General features: G+C 47.8%; 1 protein-coding gene across 2 annotated transcripts in view; it reads right to left on the minus strand.

Moving 5' to 3' along the window:
- Positions 1–13786: 13786 nt before the first annotated feature.
- Positions 13787–21320, minus strand: part of SNX7 (sorting nexin 7) — a 58421-nt gene continuing 50887 nt past the window's right edge. For both annotated transcript variants that reach the window (XM_064147328.1, XM_064147327.1), the window contains one exon: positions 13787–14183. In XM_064147328.1, the coding sequence (XP_064003398.1) occupies positions 14091–14183 (93 nt within the window). In that variant the 3' untranslated portion in view covers positions 13787–14090. The remainder of the gene's footprint in view (positions 14184–21320) is intronic.

Consider the following 21320-nt stretch of genomic DNA (forward strand, 5'->3'; position numbering starts at 1 on the left):
ACATTAAAGGTTTGTAAATCCTTGAGTGGCACAGGGAAGACAAATAGGAAACAATTCTTCATCCCTTTGCCAATCTAAAAGGCAGAGGACATTACCTGAAATTATTGGGTAGCTGATGTAGGAAATCACATAATATAATGTTTTTTTTTTTTTTCTGAAAATCAAAATGTGGAATCTGTTGATGTTCAGCATGATAAAAAATAGAGGTTTAGATTAAAGAAAAACAACAAACCAACCCCAACAAAACAGTACAGCACAGAGAAAGGCATTGAGTACTATTAACAGCACATTAATACAAATGTGGATGTTTAAAAAAAAATAGTGTGAAGGGTACAATGGGAAAAGTGCATATTCCAGACAGGTTCTTTCATGCCTCCTGCAAGCAGCAGCTGTTTTCAGTGCTGAGTGAGACACTGCATGGCACAGGCCTTCAGCACTGCCCTGTCTTCCTCATAACGTGGACTGAATCAAGGAACCATAGCAGCTTAGAGACCGCAAAAGCTCATACAGTCCAACCCCCCTGCCAGAGCAGCATTATCATGGTCTGGAGAACAGAGATTAACAATATCTCTGTCCAGAGGAGCAAGATCTGTTCTTACAGATTTATGTGTTGTGAAATTAAGGTGCAAGCAATACCATATATCACCACAAAACTATTTATTAAAGGATAAAGTTGAACAAAACAGGCATAGAGAGGAGAAAAAAGAGAGAGAGAACAACAAAGATGTGATGGTTTGGGTATTACCCGTCCCCCCACACTTTAGAAATCATCCAGACTAGACTCAGCCAGCTCTGGGAATATAAATGAAGCTATTTATTTACAGCTAGCACAATATACAAGCAGATATTTACAATAGATACAGTTATATACAAAAATATACAAGGTAAAAAAAGTAATACAGAAACACAACTCCCCTCCCAGAAACCTGAGTCCCCAGGAGGGGCTCTCAACCACCCCTGCACCCTCCCCCTGCCCCTCTCAACCTTACCCCAGTCCTAAAGAAGATTAGAGGTTCAGCCAAGAGGTTAAGAAGCAAAGGTGAGTGGAAGGTGAGGTTAGGGAGTAAGATGTTGCTCAGCCAGCAGCCCGAGGCAGAGTGCGACAAAATGGTGAGAGTGTTATCTAATGTTTTCCTTTCTTCTTCAGCAAGACTCTGAGGGGAGTAGACATCACCATTGTTTTCCTTTCACAGCCTGTTATCTGGTTCCTCTCACCAAAACATTCTAGCTTGCTTCAAACTAGCACAATCCACCCCTGTCTATTTCACTCAGAGTATCGCTGAGAATTATCTGATCTAATCTAAACCAATATTTACACTAATGAATATTGCAAGTTCAGTTCACACTTCATTCCAGCTATCTCAGATGTAGGTGATTCAAAAGCTCAGAACAGTTTCTCTCCTCACAGGTGAAACGAGAACAGGGACTCCCAGGTGACGTTGAGTTTGTGATCACGTACTGTATCACAGTATCACAGTATCATCAGGGTTGGAAGAGACCTCACAGATTATCCAGTCCAACCCTTTATCACAGAGCTCAAGGCTAGACCATGGCACCAAGTGCCACATCCAATCTTGCCTTGAACAGCCCCAGGGACGGCGACTCCACCACCTCCCCAGGCAGCCCATTCCAGTGTCCAATGACTCTCTCAGTGAAGAACTTTCTCCTCATCTCGAGCCTAAATTTCCCCTGGCACAGCCTGAGGCTGTGTCCTCTCGTTCTGGCGCTGGCCACCTGAGAGAAGAGAGCAACCTCCTCCTGGCCACAACCACCCCTCAGGTAGTTGTAGACAGCAATAAGTTCACCTCTGAGCCTCCTCTTCTCCAAGCTAAACAATCCCAGCTCCCTCAGCCTCTCCTCATAGGGCTTGTGCTCGAGGCCTCTCACCAGCCTCATCGCCCTTCTCTGGACACGCTCAAGCATCTCAACGTCCCTCCTAAATTGGGGGCCCCAGAACTGAACACAGTACTCAAGGTGTGGTCTAACCAGTTCAGAGTACAGAGGCAGAATGACCTCCCTGCTCCTGCTGACCACACCATTCCTGATGCAGGCCAGGATGCCACTGGCTCTCATGGCCACCTGGGCACACTGCTGGCTCATGTTCAGGCGGGTATCAATCAGCACCCCCAGATCCCTCTCTGTCTGGCTGCTCTCCAGCCACTCCGATCCCAGCCTGTATCTCTGCATGGGGTTGTTGTGGCCAAAGTGCAGCACCCTGCACTTGGAGCTATTGAACCCCATCCCATTGGACTCTGCCCATCTGTCCAGGTGGTCAAGGTCCCGCTGCAGAGCCCTTCTGCCTTCCAACTCAGTCACATCTGCCCCCAGCTTGGTGTCATCTGCAAACTTGCTGATGACTGACTCCATGCCCTCATCCAGATCATCTATGAAGATGTTAAAGAGGATGGGGCCCAGCACAGATCCCTGAGGGACACCACTAGTGACTGTCTGCCAGCTGGATGTGGCACCATTCACCACCACTCTCTGGGTCCGGCCCTCCAGCCAGTTCCTAACCCAGCATAGAGTGTTGCCATCCAAGCCATGGGCTGACAGCTTAGCCAGCAGTTTGCTGTGGGGGACAGTGTCAAAGGCCTTGATGAAGTCCAGATAGACCACATCCAGAGTCCTCCCCACATCCACCAAGAGGGTCACCTGATCATAGAAGGAGATCAGGTTAGAAAGGCAGGATCTGCCCTTCCTAAACCCCTGCTGGCTGGACCTGAGCCCTTGGCCATCCCTCAAGTGCACTCTTATCACCCCCAAGATAACCTGTTCCATCAGTTTCCCTGGCACTGAGGTCAGGCTGATGGGTCTGTAGTTCCCAGGTTCCTCCATCCAACCCTTCTTGTGGATGGGGACCACGTTGGCCATTTTCCAGTCTCCTGGGACCTCTCCGGTGAGCCAGCACTGCTGGAAAATGATGGAGAGCGGCTTGGCCAGCTCATCTGCCAGCTCTCTCAGCACCCTGGGATGGATCCCATCTGGTCCCATGGACTTGTGGGTGTCCAGATGGCTCAGCAGGTCCTGAACTAATTCTTCATGAATTTCCAGGGGAACACACCACTCCCCGACCCCATCCCCCAGTTCAAGAGGCCACTTGCCTTGAACTCCTCCCTCCTTACTGTTGAAAACTGAGGGGAAGAAGGCATTCAGGACCTCAGCCTTTTCTACATCATCAGTTACAGTATTCCCCTCCTGGTCCAGTAAGGAGTGGAGGCTCTTCTTGCCCTTCCTTTTAGCGTTGATAAATTTATAAAAGTGCTTTTTGTTATCTTTCATGGAAGTGGCCAGCCTAAGTTCTAGCTGGGCCTCAGCCTCTCTAATTTTTCTCCTGCATAATCTGGCTACCTCCTTAAACACGTAAGGAGAAGCCTTCCCCTCCTTCCAGAGGTGATACACCCTCTTTTTTTCCCCCAATTCCTTCAGGAGCTGTTTGCTCATCCAGGCTGGTCGCCTTCCCCGCTGGCTCATCTTTCGGCACATGGGAACTGCCAGTTCCTGTGCCTTCAAGAGCTCCGGTTTAAAGAAGGTCCAACTATCCTGGACCCCTTTGTTCTCAAGGACTGCTGCCCAGGGGACTTCGGAAATAAGTTTCCTAAGCAAATTGAAGTTTGCCCTCCGAAAGTCCAAGGTGTAGGTTTTGTTGCAGTGCCTCCCTACCTCCCTGTATATTGAAAATTCCACTAACTCATGATCACTACACCCCAGGCAGCCTCCCACTGCCACATCTCCTACCAGCCCTTCTCTGTTAGAGAGCAGCAGGTCAAGCTGAGCTTGACCCCTAGTAGGCTCGCTTAACAGCTGGGTCATGAAGCTGTCCTCCATGCACTCTAGAAATCTCCTGGACTGCCTCCTCTCTGCTGAATTATGTTCCCAGCAGATATCTGGCAGGTTAAAGTCACCCACAAGGACAAGATCTGATCTTGAGACAGCCTCCAGCTGTTTGTAAAATATCTCGTCTGTTTCCTCATCCTGGTTGGGTGGTCTATAACAGACTCCAACCAGGATGTCAGATTTATTAGTCCTCCCTCTGATTTTAACCCACAAGCTCTCAACCCCTTCATCCCTCACCTCAATCTCAGTGGCATGGAGTGACTCCCTAATATACAGAGCCACCACTCCTCCTCAACTCCCTTGCCTATCTCTCCTGAAGAGGTTATATCCCCCCAGTATAGCAGCCCAGTCATGCCTGTCATCCCACCAAGTTTCTGAAATGGCAACTATATCATAGTCACCCTGGTGGACCAGGCCTTCCAATTCTTCCTGCTTGTTACCCAAGCTGCGTGCATTGGTGTAGATGCACTTCAGCTGGGCTCTCGGTTCCTCAATTGACCCTAGTTTCCTTCCCACTCTCTCCTTCTCAGAGAGAGTAATTGCCTCACCCACCCCCTTCAGACCTAGTTTAAAGCCAACTCCAGTGCCAGGACTCTCCTGCCCCTCCTAGACAATTGCCCCCCATCACAATCAAGTAGGTCCGGCACAGTAAAAGTTCCCCCGTGGTCAAAGAACCCAAAATGCCGCCGCTTGCACCATCCCTTGAGCCATTTGTTGATATTGTAGGTTCTGCTGTTCCTCTCTGTGAACTCCCTTGCCACAGAGGGAACTGAGCGGAACACCACCTGCGCTCCTGCCCCGTCTATCAATTTCCCCAGGGCCTTAAATTCTTTTTTAATTGCCCTGGTCCCCCTCTTTTCAATTTCATCTCTGCCAGCCTGTATTACCAGCAAGGGGTAATAATCGGAGGGCTGTATTAGGTTAGGGATTCTCCTGGTGATGACCCTAACCTGGGCACCAGGAAGGGAGCAGACCTCCCTGTGAGACGGGTCAGGATGACAAATGGGTCCCTCTGTCCTTCTCAAGACGGAATCTCCAACAACTATAACCCTTCTCTTTTTCTTGTTTTTTGTGGAGCTAGTCACCACAGTTGGTGGCGACTGCTCCTCCCTAGGCAATGTCACAGTTGGATGCTCCTCACCGCTCTCACCCTCTGTGCCCTCTGCATGCAGGGCCTCATACTTGTTGTGCAAGGGCAGAGGAAGAGGAGGAGAGGGCCGGGGTGGATTTCCCTTACTACCCCTGACAGGGATCTGTACCCATCCCTCACTGTTTCCAGGGGCAGCTTCCTTAGCAGGGGGGATCTGCAGAGCCTGCACTCACAGATCCAGCTCCCTTTCATTCTCCCTTATTGACCTGAGCCTGGACACTTCGTCCTTCAGCTCGACCACTTCATCTTTCAATTCCGCCACCAAGGTAAGAAGGAAGTTCACCTGCTCACACCTGGTGCAATTGTTCTCCCCTTCCCCTTCTGCAGCAAGTGAGAGGCTGCAGCACTCCCTGCATGAAGTAGCCTGGACTCCTGTGCTTTCCCAGGTCATGTCAGTCTGTGTGCACACGCTTCTCCTGCCTTTCGTAGCACGAGTGACAGGCATAGTGCACAGTGATATTGACAGTCAGAAACAGGGAAAAAAAAAAAAAAAAAAAAGCGCTCCCAGCCGCAGGTAGGTTAATAGCTTTTCACTCTCTCGGCTCGGCAGCCAAAATGGCGGCCGGCACGGCACGCGGTAGGGTTTCAAATCTCCCGTGGCTGACGGCACCAGCCCCGTCACAGTCTCATTCTCTCTCGCGAGACCACAGCCCAGCCGTCCCCTCTGCTTACCTTATCGTGTCTCAGAACCACGGTAGATTCTCTTATTGTTGAATGCCGATGGTACCTAGAACAGAAAACTCCTAACAGCTTGTATTATACAGTCTGAGTTTAGACTCTCTCAGCTAAGGTTAGATTTCTCACTGGATTTCACCATTCTCCTGCGTTAGCCAGTAGGTATGACCAGGACCTTCAGCAGACACTACCCCTCAGATAGGCTTCCCTTCACCCAAAGGAGAAAATACTCAAACAGTTCTTTTCATGTACAACAGGAACTTTATCACCATCTACTGTTTGGACCAAATCTGATTGTGCAGGTAGTGCTCTGTTTACTGAACCTCTACTATTCACCAACTAGGTAGCTTGTGCTAAATGTTTGTCCCAGTTTTTCAGAGTTCCTCCCCCCATGGCTTTTAGGGTGGTTTTCAGCAAACCATTGTAGCATTCAATCTTCCCTGAAGCTGGTGCATAGTAGGGTTTGTGGTAGATTTATTCAATACTATGCTCTTTGGCCCAGTTTTTCACAAGATTGTTCTTGAAATGAGTGCCATTGTCTGACTCGATTCTCTCTGGAGTTCCATGTCTCCACATGATTCGTCTTTCCAAGCCAAGAATGGTGTTACATGCAGTAGCACATGGAACTGGATAGGTTTCCAGCCATCCAGTGATGGTCTCTACCATCGTCAGCACATACTGCTTGCCAGAACGAGGTCGAGGTAAAGTGATGTAGTCCATCTGCCAGGCTTCACCATACTTGTACTTTGACCATCTATCACCATACCATAAGGGCTTGATTCGCTTAGCCTGCTTAATAGCAGCACAAATGTCACAGTCATGAATGACTTGGGTGATAGCGTCCATGTCTAAGTCAATTGACTTATCGCGAGCCCATCGGTACGTTGCATCTCTGCCTTGATGTCCAGATGAGTCATGGGCCCACCGAGCTAAGAAGAGTTCACCTTGGTGTTTCCAATCAAGTTCAAAATCAGAGTTTGCATCAACTTGAGAGATTTTAGCAGCTTGGTCTGCCTCCTGGTTGTGTTGGTGTTCCTCAGTGACTCTGCTCTTAGGCATGTGTGCGTCTACATGTCGTACCTTCACTGGAATTCTCTCCAGCCGTGCATCAATGTCCTGCCATAGATCAGCACACCAAATAGGCTTTCCTTTCCTCTGCCAACCATGCTTCTTCCAATCTTTTAGCTAACCCCATAGAGCATTGGCTACCATCCATGAGTTGGTGTAAAGGTAACGGAAAGGCCAATTTTCACATTCAGCCACATCAAGAGCAAGTTGGACAGCTTTTACTTTGGCAAATTGACTGCATTCTCCTCCATCTCTTGCTTCAGTAACTCTCCTGGTAGGACTCCAGACTGCTGACTTCCATCTTCGCTTGTTCCGAACAAGACAACAGGAACCATCTGTGAACAAAGCATAGTTCTTTTCCTGATCAGAGAGATCACCATAGGGAGGAGCTTCCTCAGCTCGGGTTATTTTCTCCTCTGGAGCTTTTGTACAGTCTGTGCCTTCCGGCCAGTTGGTGATCACCTCCACTGTCGGGGTACGGAGGCTGGCGAGAGGTGAGATCGGGGTACTGATGACTCGAGACAGCAGCTTCTAGGCATCTGTGCATCAGTACGATTTATTAAGGCAATACGATGGCTTATATAGTCCCCAGAGGAGGTGTGCACAATCAGCCTGGGGCTGGCAGAAGTGAACAGTACAGATTGGCCCCAAGTTAAGTTTAAAGCAGAGATAGGTTACCTGTGGTAAACAACCTGTGAGTACCACCCAGGGGGTCAGCCCCCTGGGGCAGTGCCTGCCTCAGGGGGCGGGCAAATCCCACCCCCTGGCAGCTGTGCGTGGGTTGCTCACTTGTTCTCAGTCTAGGCCCCATGGAACTTGTAGGGCCCAAGGACACTTCTCATCACAGAGTCTGATGTTTACATTCCATAGCTCGTTGCAGGAGAAAGCTTCCCACACTCCACCAGACCAGGTTGATCAAGATTCCCCATTCATGCTCATTGGGTTATCAAAGCCATCCATTTACACCAGGTTGCATCTGTGGCATGATGAACCTTTGCCTTCAGAGGCTTCTTCCACTCCTTCATAAGATGCTAGTACCTCTTTCTCTGTTGGAGTGTAATTTGCCTCTGAACCTCTGTAGCTGTGACCCCAGAAACCAAGTGGATGACCACGTGTCTCATTTGGAGCTCTCTGCCAAAGGCTCCAAGTTGGACCATTGTCACTGGAAGCCGTGTACAGAATGTTTTTAATGTCCGGACCAGATCGCACAGGTCCCAAGTCCACTGCATGGACTACTTCTCACTTGATCTGAACAAAGGTTGCTTGCTGTTCAGGTCCCCACTCAAAATTGTTTCTCTTACAAGTCACATCATGTAGAGGTTTGACAATCTGACTGAATCCAGGAATGTGTGGTCTCCAAAATCCCACTGCACCCAAAAAAGATAGAGTGTCCTTTTTATTTGTAGGAACTGCCATGGTGGAGAAATTTGTTGATCACATCCTGTGGAATGTGACAGCGACCATCCTGCCACCACAATCCCAGAAACTGAATTTCTCGAGCAGGTCCTTTGACCTTGTCTCTCTTAATGGCAAAACCTGCTTGCAACAGAATGTCAATGATTTTGTTACCTTTCTTGAAGGCTTCCTCAGAAGTTTGGCCCCACACAATGATGTCTTCAATGAATTGTATGTGCTCTGGACCTTTACCAGTGCATTGTGGATGACAGAGTGACAGATCGTTGAGCTGTGTTTCCACCCCTGAGGCAAACGGTTGAACTGGTACTGGGTTCCTCTCCAGGTGAATGCGAACTGAGGCCTGCACTCCTTTGCTGTGGGAATAGAGAAGAAAGCATTAGCAATGTCTATGGTAGCATACCATTTAGCCTCCTTTGATTCCAGCTCGTACTGGAGTTCCAGCATGTCCGGCACAGCTGCGCTCATGGGTGGAGTCACCTTGTTGAGGGCACAAAAATCTACTGTCAGTCGCCAGTCTCCATTAGGTTTATGCACAGGCCAGATGGGACTGTTGAAAGGTGAATGAGCTTTCTCGATGACAGCCTGACTCTCCAGTTGATGAATCAGATGATGAATGGGCAACAAAGAGTCACGGTTAGTTCTGTACTGCCTGTGGTGCACAGTTTGACTAGCAATTGGCACTTCCAGATCCTCTATGTCATGATGTCCCACAACTGCAGATTCACCTGAAAGTTCAGGTCTAATGGACAATTTCAATTTACCATCCTCAATCTCTACAGGTGCTACTCTAAAAGCCCATTTGTGACCCTTAGGATCTTTTTGTTGTTCAGGCAGGGAATTAATGTGGCCGAGTGAGGAATTTTACACAAAAATAGAGTTATTTTATTTTCCCAAAAACCCGCTCCCAAAACTATATACAGAAATTAATTTAGTTTTAATGATCAGATTCAGCTTGTTTGAGAAGATCTACCTGATGCCATAGATAATTTGACTATTTTAAAAGTCAGAAGTTAGAAAAGGCTTTAGCTATTAAATGAATAGAGTTTTCTTAATAATAAAGCTGAGACAAAATAAACTCAGGCTCAGGCTGGCTTGGTCCCGAGGCCTGTCCTCTGGCTCTCTTTCAGAAGCCTCAGAAGAGTTGTTAAGGGTCGTTAAGGTCTACACAAATGGTGTTGATGGGTGAAGCAGTCCTTCGAAACACTGGGCTCTTTCTGTATCCAGGCCAGGTGAGGGGGGGGGAGAGAAGTCTCAGGCAGGCACGAACACTCAGGCAGGCACAATCTCTAAGGCGGGAACCCCAAGAGCGGGAAGTCCCCCAATATTTGTACTATCCCTAGACAAAGAGCAGGGTTACCACTTCCTAGGCTCGAAGACCACAGCCAATTACAGCCCAATTCCGGCACGGGCACTGCAAGGGGCACCCCTCATGCTGGAAGGGCCCCTTGCTCTCCCCCTTCACGCCTGCAGGGCAAGGTGGGGTGAGAGGGGGGGAACAGGCAGCTTTTCCTCTCCCATTCAAGCCACAGAGGGAGAGGAATTTAGGGGTATACAGGACTGCAGGACACTTTGAAACAACCTTGTCTCAAAAAGTCAATTCCCAAAATGCAAGGCGCATCAGGACCAGTTACAATAGTATGTGTCTTTACCAGTTAAGCTGATCTCAGCCTGTTAACTCTTGAGATCCACCAGTGATTCCAAAAATAGATATGGACTCTGTCCCTTTACAATTTGATGGCAACAAAGTGCACTGAGCACCTGTGTCAACTAAAGCCCTGTATTTCCAAACTTGTGAACTGCCAGGCCACCTGATGAATACATTCCAATAGATTCGGTTCTCTCCACTATCCCTTTCCTCCTCCTGGCTGGAGGCAGGGCACCCCTAATGCTGAACATGGCATGTGGGGTGTACACAATGATTGGTGGTGTTGTGAGAGAAGTTGCAATTGTTGGAATAATTGCAGTTGCTCTGGGGAGCTGAAGAAGTGACAGCTACTTTTCTGGCTTTGCTGCCACTCTTTCTGCCACTCTGCGGTTCCCTGACTCTCTTTGAAAGAGCTGAAGTAGGTTGACCATCCCACTTGTTCATTTTCTCACCGTATTGGTCACGCAGAGTTATCCACAGTGACACACATGATTGCTGATATCTAGATGGAATTTATCTCCTCCTGGGATGGAACTGCCTTGCAGGAGGTGGGCATCTGTTCCTGATGGCAGAAACATGCATCCATTCAGATGATGCAAGAATGGTATCCTTTGCCAGATTGGAAATAGAGGTTTTGATTTCCTCCTTCAGTTCTTTCATGCTATCTTTGATCTCATCCTTTATCTCTTTCATCTCTGTACCTAGAGTTTTTATCGCAGAGACTAGGGCAGAATGTGATAAGCTGACCTCTACCTGTCTGAGCTGGTCAGTGAATTCACCAACAGTGAAAGACCTTCCATTACCACTCCTTGATAGAAACTTGCTAGTCAAGATATTAGCATGGGGTGAAGGAGCAAGCTTAATAAGCTTCTTCATAAGACCTGTTCCAAGAGGAATGTCATCAGGCTCATGTGTGCCACAATCTCAATAAAGCACTTCGTTCACAGCAAACTCCTTCAGAAGCTTAATTCCCTGCTCAATGGTGTTTCACTTCTTGGCCGCCCATGGCAGATCATCTCAGGAAGGATATCTCATAGCCACAGCCAACAGAAGGCATGACAACAAGATAACCTTACCAAGAGGACTTGCCAGGTGTTTTTCCACTCCACTCCCCTTGGTGAGTGGTCCTAGCGTGAGTGGTCCTAGCTGCTTGGGAGACTTGTCTCCTACCTGCAGGGCATTTGCACCAATGCTATGGCATCTCACTAGCCAGCTTAAGATTGGCTCTCCTGATTCCCTTGAGTATTCCTTTCTAACTTCCCTGACCTCTCTGAGGGGATCATTGGAGTCCTGGATGTCATCCTTCTCCTCTTCCTCTTGTTGAATCTGGATGTCCCTGGCCTAGAAACAGAACCTTCCTAATAGCACTCTTAAACTCATCAGACCCATCCTCTTTTTTGGCAGCCAACCTCGCAGCGCTCCTCTCATCAGAGTACTGGGATCTAAGCATGTTCACCAAATCTCGAAGACTGTATGTCTCCTCTTCCTCCTCTTGCTCACCAGAAGTCCCCTCTCCTAAATTCTCTTTTGAATCACTCTTTGTCAAATGTGGTGTCTTAGCTCGGGCTTTGGCAGGTGCCAAGAGGGCCTGCGCTGCAACAGGCTTTGACGAGTCTGCTGGCAGGTTTGAATCATTGGGAGGTCTGGTCTGAGGCCTGTGAATTCAGATGTGCCTTAGAGGTAGAGTCTTTTTTGTCTGTTGCCTGGGTATTTGAACTGGCTGCACTAGTGTTATTAGTTGAGGGAACATCTTGGCTTTGATTATTTCCCTGTACTCCTGGGAATCCTGCCATGTTATTATTCCTGGTTAGAACATTGGTAGCTTTACCAGAATCTTGGGAAGGAGGAGGTGTATTGGTAGCTCCTTGCTGTGCCCCTGAGCTATCTTTGTTTTGGGTTGGATCACCGGGTTGTTTATGCCACACTGTCTCTTTCTTTTTAGCTCTTACAGGCATCACACTTGAGTTTTTCACACAGAATGTTAAAATCATTATAAAATCAAAATGTATAAGGCCTAAAATCACACACACCAGAAGTACCACAGTGTGACACAAATAACATTCAAAATAAGATTCAGCCACCTGACTTTTAGGTAAGATAACTCTCATGAGGGCTGTAGATAAAGCAGTATATATATATATATACACAAGGTAAAAAGGTAATACAGAAACACAACTCCCCTCCCAGAAACCTGATTCCCCAGGAGGGGCTCCCAACCACCCCTTCACCTTCCCCCTACCCCTCTCAACCTTACCCCAGTCCCAAGGAAGAATAGAGGTTTGGCCAGGGGGTTAGGAAGCAAAATGGGTTAGCCCAAAATGGAGGGTGAGGTTAGAGAGATGCAATTCAGCCAGCAGCCCCAGTGAGAGTGATTATCTAATGTTTTTATTTCTTTTTCCTTCACTTCTTAGCAAGACTGTTCCTTTCATCCTTTAAGGAATGTGAAATTGAGGATGTTTAACAGCCAGGTAAATACTGCAGACCACATTAAGAGCACTTTACAGCAGCATGAGTCTCACACAACAGGTTTAGCATGTTCCTGTACACATTGCCATTGGGCGGCTGGCACAATCTACTAGAATAATTACAGCATCACAGAATTATTGAGGCTGTAACAGACCTCAGAGACCATTCAGCCCAGCTATGACCTAACACCACCACATTGACCAGATCATGGCACTGTGTGCCACATCCAAGCTTGCCTTAAACACCTCCAGCAATGGCAACGCCACCACCTCCCAGTGGCAGTCCATTCCAGTCTCTAATTCCCCTTTCCAGCAGGAAGTGCTTCCCAACATCCAACCTAACCCTCCCCTGGCACACCTTCAGGCCATGCCCTCTCCTCTTGGCACAAGTTGCCTGGGAGCCCCCTTCCCAGTCTCATTGCTCTCCTCTGGCCCTGCTCCAAGCCCCTCCAGCCTCTCTCTTGTGGTGAGGGCCCAGAGCTGCACACAGTGCTCCAGGGGAGGTCTCCCCAGTGCCAGGACAGGGCAGAATCACAGCCCTGGTGCTGCTGGCCACACTGTTCCTCATACAGGCCAAGATGACCTTGGCCTTCCATGCCAGTTGGGCACACTGCTTGCTTATGCCCAGCTGGATGCCAGCCAGCACTGCTAGGTCCCTCTCTGACAGGCTGCACTTCAACCATTCACCCCCACTCTCTAGTCCTGCACAGGGTTGCTGTGGCCAAAATATAGGAGCCTGCACTTGGCCTTATTGAGCTTCATCCTGTTGGCCTCAGCCACTGGCCCAGCCTGGCTCTCTGAAGTGTCTCCTGCCTTCCAGCAGACCCACACTGCCCCCAGCTTGGTGTCACTGTCAGTTCACTAATGCCACACTCCATCCCCTCACCCAAGTCACCAGTAAAGATGTTGAATAGAATTGGGCCCAGTACTGCTCACTGGGGCACACCACTGCTCCCTGGGCACCAGCTGGGTGCTGCCCCATTCACAGCCACTCTCTGCCTGCTCATCCATGCATATTTTAGGTAACAACTCCCACGCTAAATATTAATTTTATCAAATTCTCTTGAGTGTTAGGATTATTATAATGTAGACCACAAAAGCATTGGCAAGCTCTCATTTTGCAACAAGAGTGGTACAGCTAGCACAAGGTGAGGGGTGCACCTGTCCAAGCCATGGGCTGCCAGCTTTGCCAGGAGGATGCTGTGGGAGAGTGTGTCAAAGGCTTTGCTGAGGTCTAGGTTGACCACATGCACATCTCTCCCCAGTCGAAGCTCAAAGAACAAAATGAAGGAGACACACAGGATGAATGAAGTCTGACAACAAAGAGACACAGAGCCAAGGGTACCCACAAAAATAGAACTCAATACAACGGGCCCCAGTCCTGATCCCTGGGAGCCGTAAAGACCTCCTTGAAAGGCTATGTTAGGTAATTTTCTAAGTACAGGAGCTGTGTAATTCTGCACATGGAGAATCTAACAAGCATGCTCAAGTACAAAGGACTTCTTAAAGACTGGGAAACAAAATGAAGACAAGTTTTCGTTATTCCATTTTTTATTAAAATGGATTTATCTTTACATATTCAAAATAGTTCATATACAAGTTATGTAATATTTATGAAAAGAATTGTATGCAAACTCTTGCACAAAACCACGTAAAATTACAGCAAAGCTATATATAGCACATTCCAAAATGCATTTCAGGACTAGAATACCTGAGTTTTTGATAAGCTGACTTCCTGTTCTTCACTGATTTTTAACACTTACATTTAATAATGCCTCTGATCTCATATAAATAATTTCTTTGGTTGAGAGAAACTGCATGGACAAGGCAGAAGAGATCAAGCACAGATATTACTCAAGTCTTCAGAATCCTTTTCCACATGGAGATCCACTCTTTGAGATGCTAGGAATGATTCCCATGTAGCAAGGCACTAGAAAAAAACAAACCACAGTCACATGTGAATGCAGCAGACAGATCTGTACAACTGGTAGCCCAGGACAAAGGAAGGAGAAAGAGCAGAATCTGAATGCAGTCACCAGCTGCCTTTGGGGGACTGTAGTAAGAGCGAAATACAGGGTCACAGGCAACACAGTGACAGGCAACACGTAGCCTGCTGGAGAGCAGCAAAGGGGAAAAGGATCTGGGAGTCATGGTGGGTGGAAGGAACGGCATGAGCCAGCACTGAGCTCTGGTGGCTGAGAAGGCCAATGCAGCCTGGGGTGGATTAGGAAGGCTGTGGTTAGTAGTTTGAGAGAGGTTCTCCTCCCCTTCTACTCTGCCCTGGTGAGGCCACATCTGAAATATTGCATCCAGATACAGGCCCCTCAGTTCAAGAAGAACCTCAGGGAGCTGCTTGAGAGAGTCCAGCACAGAGCCACAGAAATGCTAGAGGCAGTGGAACATCTTCCTTATGAGGAGAGCATGAGGGAGCTGGAGCTGTGCTGCTTGGAGAGGAGGAGCCTGAGGGGGGACCTAATTCCTGCTTAGGAAGATGTAAAGGTGAGTATCAAGAGGCTGGAGCCAGGCTCTGCTGGGTGATGCCCAATGTCAGGACAAGGGGTAATGGTGGAAGCTGAGGCACAGGAAGTTCTGCAGAAACATGAGGAAAAATGTTTTCCCTGTAAGGGTGACAGAGCCCTGGAACAGGCTGCCCAGGGGGGTTGTGGAGTCTCCCTCTCTGGAGATATTCAAGACCTGCTTGGATGTGTTTCTGTGTGATCTGGTGTAGGTGATGCTGCTCTGGCAGGGGAGTTGGTCTGGATGAGCTTTCAAAGTGCCTTCCATCCACTGACATTCCACTGACATTCTGTGATTCTGTGATCCTGGAGAGGCGGCTTTTACACAGCGCCAAGCACACAGTACCAGCACTCTAACTGTGTGCATTAGCAGAGTTGATGCTAGCATTAATTACTGCCTTCATTAATCTCTCTTTTCAGTTACAGGTGAAGGCTTCTTCCAAACAGACAGCTCACTGTCAGGCTGATGCCCCTGTAATCTCTCTTAGTTCTTATTGTGTCTCCATTTTTTTTCCAGGTTAAATAAAAATATTATTTCTCTAAATAGAGAGACTCATTTCACCCCTGAGTAACAGGAAAGAACTGGCAGCAGGAAGACAGGGAGTTAGGGAAATGGTTACAAGTGGCATTTCTCTCCTCATGGAAAAAGGGATTTCTAATTATACAAACTGATTTCTGTATTTGAGGCACCAAGACTGCTAGCAGCACAAATAGAAAAAAATAAAATAAATTTTCCCCAAATGACTTTAGTTCAGTTTGGTTGAAATGAGAGTTGGCAACTTGGCAAACCACTATTAATTGTAGGTTAGTGCTGAGAATCATGGCAAGGCTACCACTAGGTAACTTGTAGCATGCTGATGCTGGCCAAGTGCCAGGTTTCTACTATTTCAAGTCTGCTATTAGAAAGGGCAGGCAAATTGGTGCAATAATTTTATTGATTCTATTGAAAAAAAATCTTTCAATGGAAATGTTCTAACGAACTATCGTCTTATACATTCACACCTATTGCTCTGCAATGAGTACATTAAGTACCAAAAAAAAAGCTCTATTGGTTTTGGATTCAGGAAGAACATGAAATATTCACAACAAATAAGGCTTCTGCAATTTCTCAAATAATAGCTTCTTTTAGATTAAAACCTGCACAGCATGCTCTATTGGTCTGAACTTGGAGGTATATCAGTAACTTAAACCCAGCATCATGTGCTAAGTGGCAGCTTTTGCCACAAGCTTAATGAAGGGGTAAGTGGAAGGAAGTATCCAGCACCTACCTCTCAATGCTTAAGAGATGTGGAAAATGCCCTGCCATTCATGCTGCTTGAATTTACAGCCACTGAACTCTTACTAGGCATTCCCAGTGAGTGACTTCAAGAGTAGAAGTCATTCATTACACAGGCAGAGGATGTCTTCATTAAAGATGTAGATTTAACCCTATTACCCTAAGTATTCTTGACTCTCTAAGTGTAAGCAGATAGGTAGGAAGAACTGATAGTCACAAATAATGTTCACAGAATCACAGACTCACAGAATTATTAAGGCTGTAACAGAATCCTGAGATCATCCAGCCCAGTGTCGTGGAAGACCCATAGGCCCAAAAATAAGCTTATTCATGCCTTGCCCTGACTGGACATGTTTTTCTGCCCATAACCAGAGGTAAACACATAAAACAAGCATGAACAAGCACAATAGGCCTCGTGCCATAAAGTCTGGCCTGCCCAAGGTCCAGGCTGCATAATGTGGTTGTGTAAGTTGGTTGTATAAGCCTACATTCCCAGCTCATGTTTATCGGGTGCTAGGCCCATGTTATCCCCATATTTGGAAGGCCCAGGCTTGTGGATTTTCCCTATTATGGTATGGTTGGCTAACTGCCAACCTGATTGGTCATTCTAGTGGCCAATGGGTCATTAATCTTGGCCCACATTTGATAGAGATACACAGGTAACCAACATGCTCGCTCGCTCTCATTATGATGCTTAAGCCTGCTTGTATCTATGGAGCTCAGTCTCCCTTGCAGCCATGCACCCTATTGCACACCCACTGCCTTATCATTGCCTGGTAAGCTCTACTGCAGCCGAGTTACCAGGAAGCAGACCCTGGATTGTCTGCATGCAATCGGGCTGTGTGGCCAGCATGACATCCTTCTGGGAAACCTGTGCCAGTGTCTCACCACCTTAACTGTAAAGAACCCCTTCCTAATATCCAGTTTCAATCTCCTCTCTGCCAGTTTAAACCCATTACTCCTTGTCCTGTCATTAATAAGTCCTTGTAAGTAGTCCCTCCCCAGCCTTCCTGTAAGCCCCCTTCAGATACTGGAAGGCCACTCCAAGGTCTCCTCAAAGCCTTCTCCAAGCTGAAGAGTCCCAGCTCTTGTAGCCTGTCCTCATAGCAGAGCTGCTGCAGCCCTCTGAGCATCTTTGTGTCCTCTTCTGGACTGGCTCCAACAGTTCCACGTCCTTCTTGTGTTGGGGGCTCCAGAACTGCTCACAGTACTCCAGGTAGGGTCTGAGGAGAGCAGAGTAAAGGGGCAGAATCCCCTCCCTTGCCCTGCTGGCCACACTTCTCTTGATACATCCTAGGACATGGCTGCTGTCTGGGCTGCATGTGCACACTGATTCTAGATATGGCCTCACCAGGGCAGAGTAGAGGGGCAGGAGAACCTCTCTTGATTTACTAACCACAGCCCTTCTAATCCATCCCAGAATGGCATTGGCCTTCTTGGCCACCAGAGCACATTGCTGACCCACCAGGACCTACAGGTCCTTTCCCCCCTCGCTGCTCTCCAGCAAGTCAGTCCCCAACCTATACTGATCCCTGGGGTTGTTCTTTGCCAGATGCCAGACTCTCCCCTTGCTCTTGTTGAATTTCAGTGTCTCCCTGCCCAACTCTCAGCCTGTCTCAGGCTTGATGAATGGTAGCACAGCCTTCTGGTATAGCAGCCACTCCACCCAGGTTTGTGTTGTCAGCCAACTTGCTGACCGTGCCTCTGTGCTCTCCTCCGGGTCACTGATGAACACACTGAACAGAATTGGTCCCATATTGGCTTGACTTTTACAGTCTTGAAGGACTGGATCCCCTAGTGCAAAAGGCACCAGTAAACGTGAGATTGTCTGTCTCTCATTACCCTGCAGGGAATAATGCTCATGAAGAAGCAAAATCAGGGGTTTAACTTGGGGTGCTTGGAGGACGTCATAGAAAGGGGGAGAGATGCAGGCAGTGACTAAATTAGAAAGCAGGAGATGGATGATTCCTCAGAGTACATGGACAGAAGAGCTGAGCAGCTGAATCATACTCATGGCATCCATGGTGTCTGGGAGCATGCAAAGACCATGTTTTGTGGAAAATGAAGAAAAAGCCAAAAATCAATAGAGGAGATGCTACAGGATAAAAGGCTGAGTGACCAGAGGGGCAGCAAAAGCACCAAGGAGTAACTGAACTTCAGGTGTATGAAAGAAGGTTGAAGATGCAAGCAATGACTGAAGATGCAAGCAGTGAATTGTGGCCGTTTGAGCTAGATTTCTAGCTCAGACATAGGGGAGAGGTGAACATTCCAGGGATAGGCCATTCAATTAAGATGGCCATCCCCATCTTAATTAAGGTTATTATATTTCTGTAGTAGTTTATTTCTCCTTATGCTGTTATATTTCTACTATAATAAATACAATTTCACTTTTCTCTGACTTTCCAAAAAAAATCCGTGTTGTGGTGAGTTTACTCTACTGGGGGAGGAAGGGAGGAAAAACACCTGAAGAGGCACCCACCATGTTTGTGCTTGACTTAAATGGCTGAGACTCAAACGATTCTCTTTGAGGTAGGATTTTGTTTCCTATTGAAACCATGAATATAATATTCTGATTCTCAGGTTCCTGAGAGTCCCTGCTGAGGTTTGATTTCCAAAGAGCAATGGCAGATGGCACAGCTTCTTTTTCTCCTCTTTTCAGGAGCCCAAGACACACCAGCAGTTTATAAGACAAAGGCCTCTGCCAACAATCACTACTGCACTAAATAACCATGGGTCTCAAAAAAACATAGAGAATAAGAGAGTCACAGAACTACAAAGGCTGGAACAGACCTCTGAGATCATCCAGACCAGCTATGGTCTAACACCACTACATCAACCAGATCATGGCACTGAGTGCCACATCCAAGCTTGCCTTAAACATCTCCAGGGATAGCAACTCTACTATCTCCCTAGGCAGTCCATTCCAGTCTCTAATTCCCCTTTGCAGCAGGAAGTGCTTCCTAACATCCAACCTACCCCTACCTGGCACACCTTCAGGCCATGCCCTCTCCTCTTGGCACAAGTTGCTTGAGAGCAGAGCCTGACCTCGACCTGACTACACCTTCCCTTCAGGTAGATGTATCCCTAGTCTCATCACCTTCCCCTGTCTCATCGCTCTCCTCTGGCCCTGCTCCAGCCCCTCAACATCCCTCTTGCAGTGAGAGCCCAGAGCTGCACACAGTGCTCCAGGAGAGGCCTCCCCAGTGCCAGGACAGGGCAGAATCACAGCCCTGGTGGTGCTGGCCACACTGTTCCTCATACAGGCCAAGATGATCTTGGCCTTCCATGCCAGTTGGGCACACTGCTTGCTTATGCCCAGCTGGACGCCAGCCAGCACTGCCAGGTCCCTCTCTGACAGGCTGCACTTCAACCATTCACCCCCACTCTCTAGTCCTGCACAGGGTTGCTGTGGCCAAAATATAGGAGCCTGCACTTGGCCTTATTGAGCTTCATCCTGTTCGCCTCAGCCACTGGCCCAGCCTGGCTCTCTGAAGTGTCTCCTGCCTTCCAGCAGACCCACACTGCCCCCAGCTTGGTGTCACTGTCAGTTCACTAATGCCACACTCCATCCCCTCACCCAAGTCACCAGTAAAGATGTTGAATAGAATTGGGCCCAGTACTGCTCACTGGGGCACACCACTGCTCCCTGGGCACCAGCTGGGTGCTGCCCCATTCACAGCCACTCTCTGCCTGCTCATCCATACATATTTTAGGTAACAACTCCCATGCTAAATATTAATTTTATCAAATTCTCTTGAGTGTTAGGATTATTATAATATTTCTGTTAGACCACAAAAGCATTGGCAAGCTCTCATTTTGCAACAGGAGTGGTACAGCTAGCACATGGTTTTCTATTGCAACTGCTACAGGAAAGTGGGAGGTAATAACCGCAAAAACATTTCATGCAGACTTCAATATTCAAGAAAAGCACTAACAAAGAACCAGGATAAGCTCATGTCTTAGTATGAACTAATTCATTCAGTGCTTCAGAGGCTCTTTAAGAAGAAGCAGTGGCAGTGACAGAGAGAGCTAACTGCCGCAGTTCAGGTTGGGAGGGGATCTGCTGGAGAGCAGCCCTGTGGAGAAGGACCTGGGAGTGCTTGTGGACAACAAGTTCTGCATGGACAGCAATGTGCCCTGGTGGGCAAGAAAGCCAATGGGGTCCTGGGGGGCATTAAGCAGAGTGTCTCCAGCAGATGGAGGGAGGTTCTCCTCCCCCTCTACTCTGCCCTAGTGAGACCCCACCTGGAATTCTACATTCAGTTCTGGGTTCCCCAGCTCAAGAGGGACGGGGATCTACTGGAGAGAGTCCAGTACAGGGCGACAAGGATGCTGAAGGGACTGCAGCACTGCCTGATGAGGAGAGGCTGAGAGCCCTGGGGCTGCTTAGTCTGGAGAGGAGAAGGCTGAGAGGGGATCTAGTCAATGTCTGTAAATAGCTGGGGTTCAGGAAGGAAGGGACAGGGACAGCCTCTGCTCACTTGTGCCCTGGCATAGGACAAGGGGCAAGGGATGGAAACTGCAGCACAGGAAGTTCCAGATGAACATGAGGAAGAACTTCTTGACTGTAAGGGTCCCAGAGCACTGGCACATGCTGCCCAGAGAAGTTGTGGAGTCTCCTTCTGTGAAGCCTTTCCAGCCCTGTCTGGATGTGTTCCTGTGTGACCTGTACTGCATTCCCTGGTCCTGCTCTGGCAGGGGAGTTGGCCTGGAAGACCTCCACCTCCAGAGGTCCCTTCCAACCCCTAACACCCTGTGATCCTGAGCTTTCAAGTTCTCTTTCTTATTATATATTTCTGTAAAAGGTCACTCCAACCAAGAACATCATTTCAGCTGCTTTTCTTTCTTTCTGAAGGAGCAATTTTAAGTGCTAAAAACTTTATTCCTTGTCTACACTTTTGACCTAAGTCTGAGCTTTCCAGAGGGCCTCTTCATACAACTACAACAAAAGATTTCCCAACTGGAATAGAGCAGCTGATGTTGGGCTGCAAAGTATGTTCCAAATGGTTGTGGTTAGTAAAACAAGAGTACCCTCTATCGATGACCAACTCTGGGATCAACCACCTGGGGGCAAACAAAATACATTTGGCTTGTACCATGTCAAATTAAAGATAACCTCCTTTTTCCACAAAATCTGATTCTCAAGATAACGTGGGTTTGAACTAAAATGAAATAATTCCTCTTTAGAGACAATCCATTAACTTCTCCTCTGAAATCACAGAATCTCAGAATGGTATGGGTTGGAAGGGACCTCCAAAGCTCATCCAGTCCAACC

The sequence above is a fragment of the Pogoniulus pusillus genome, chromosome 8 (genome assembly GCF_015220805.1).
Source record: "Pogoniulus pusillus isolate bPogPus1 chromosome 8, bPogPus1.pri, whole genome shotgun sequence".
NCBI classification, from domain to species: Eukaryota; Metazoa; Chordata; class Aves; order Piciformes; family Lybiidae; genus Pogoniulus; species Pogoniulus pusillus.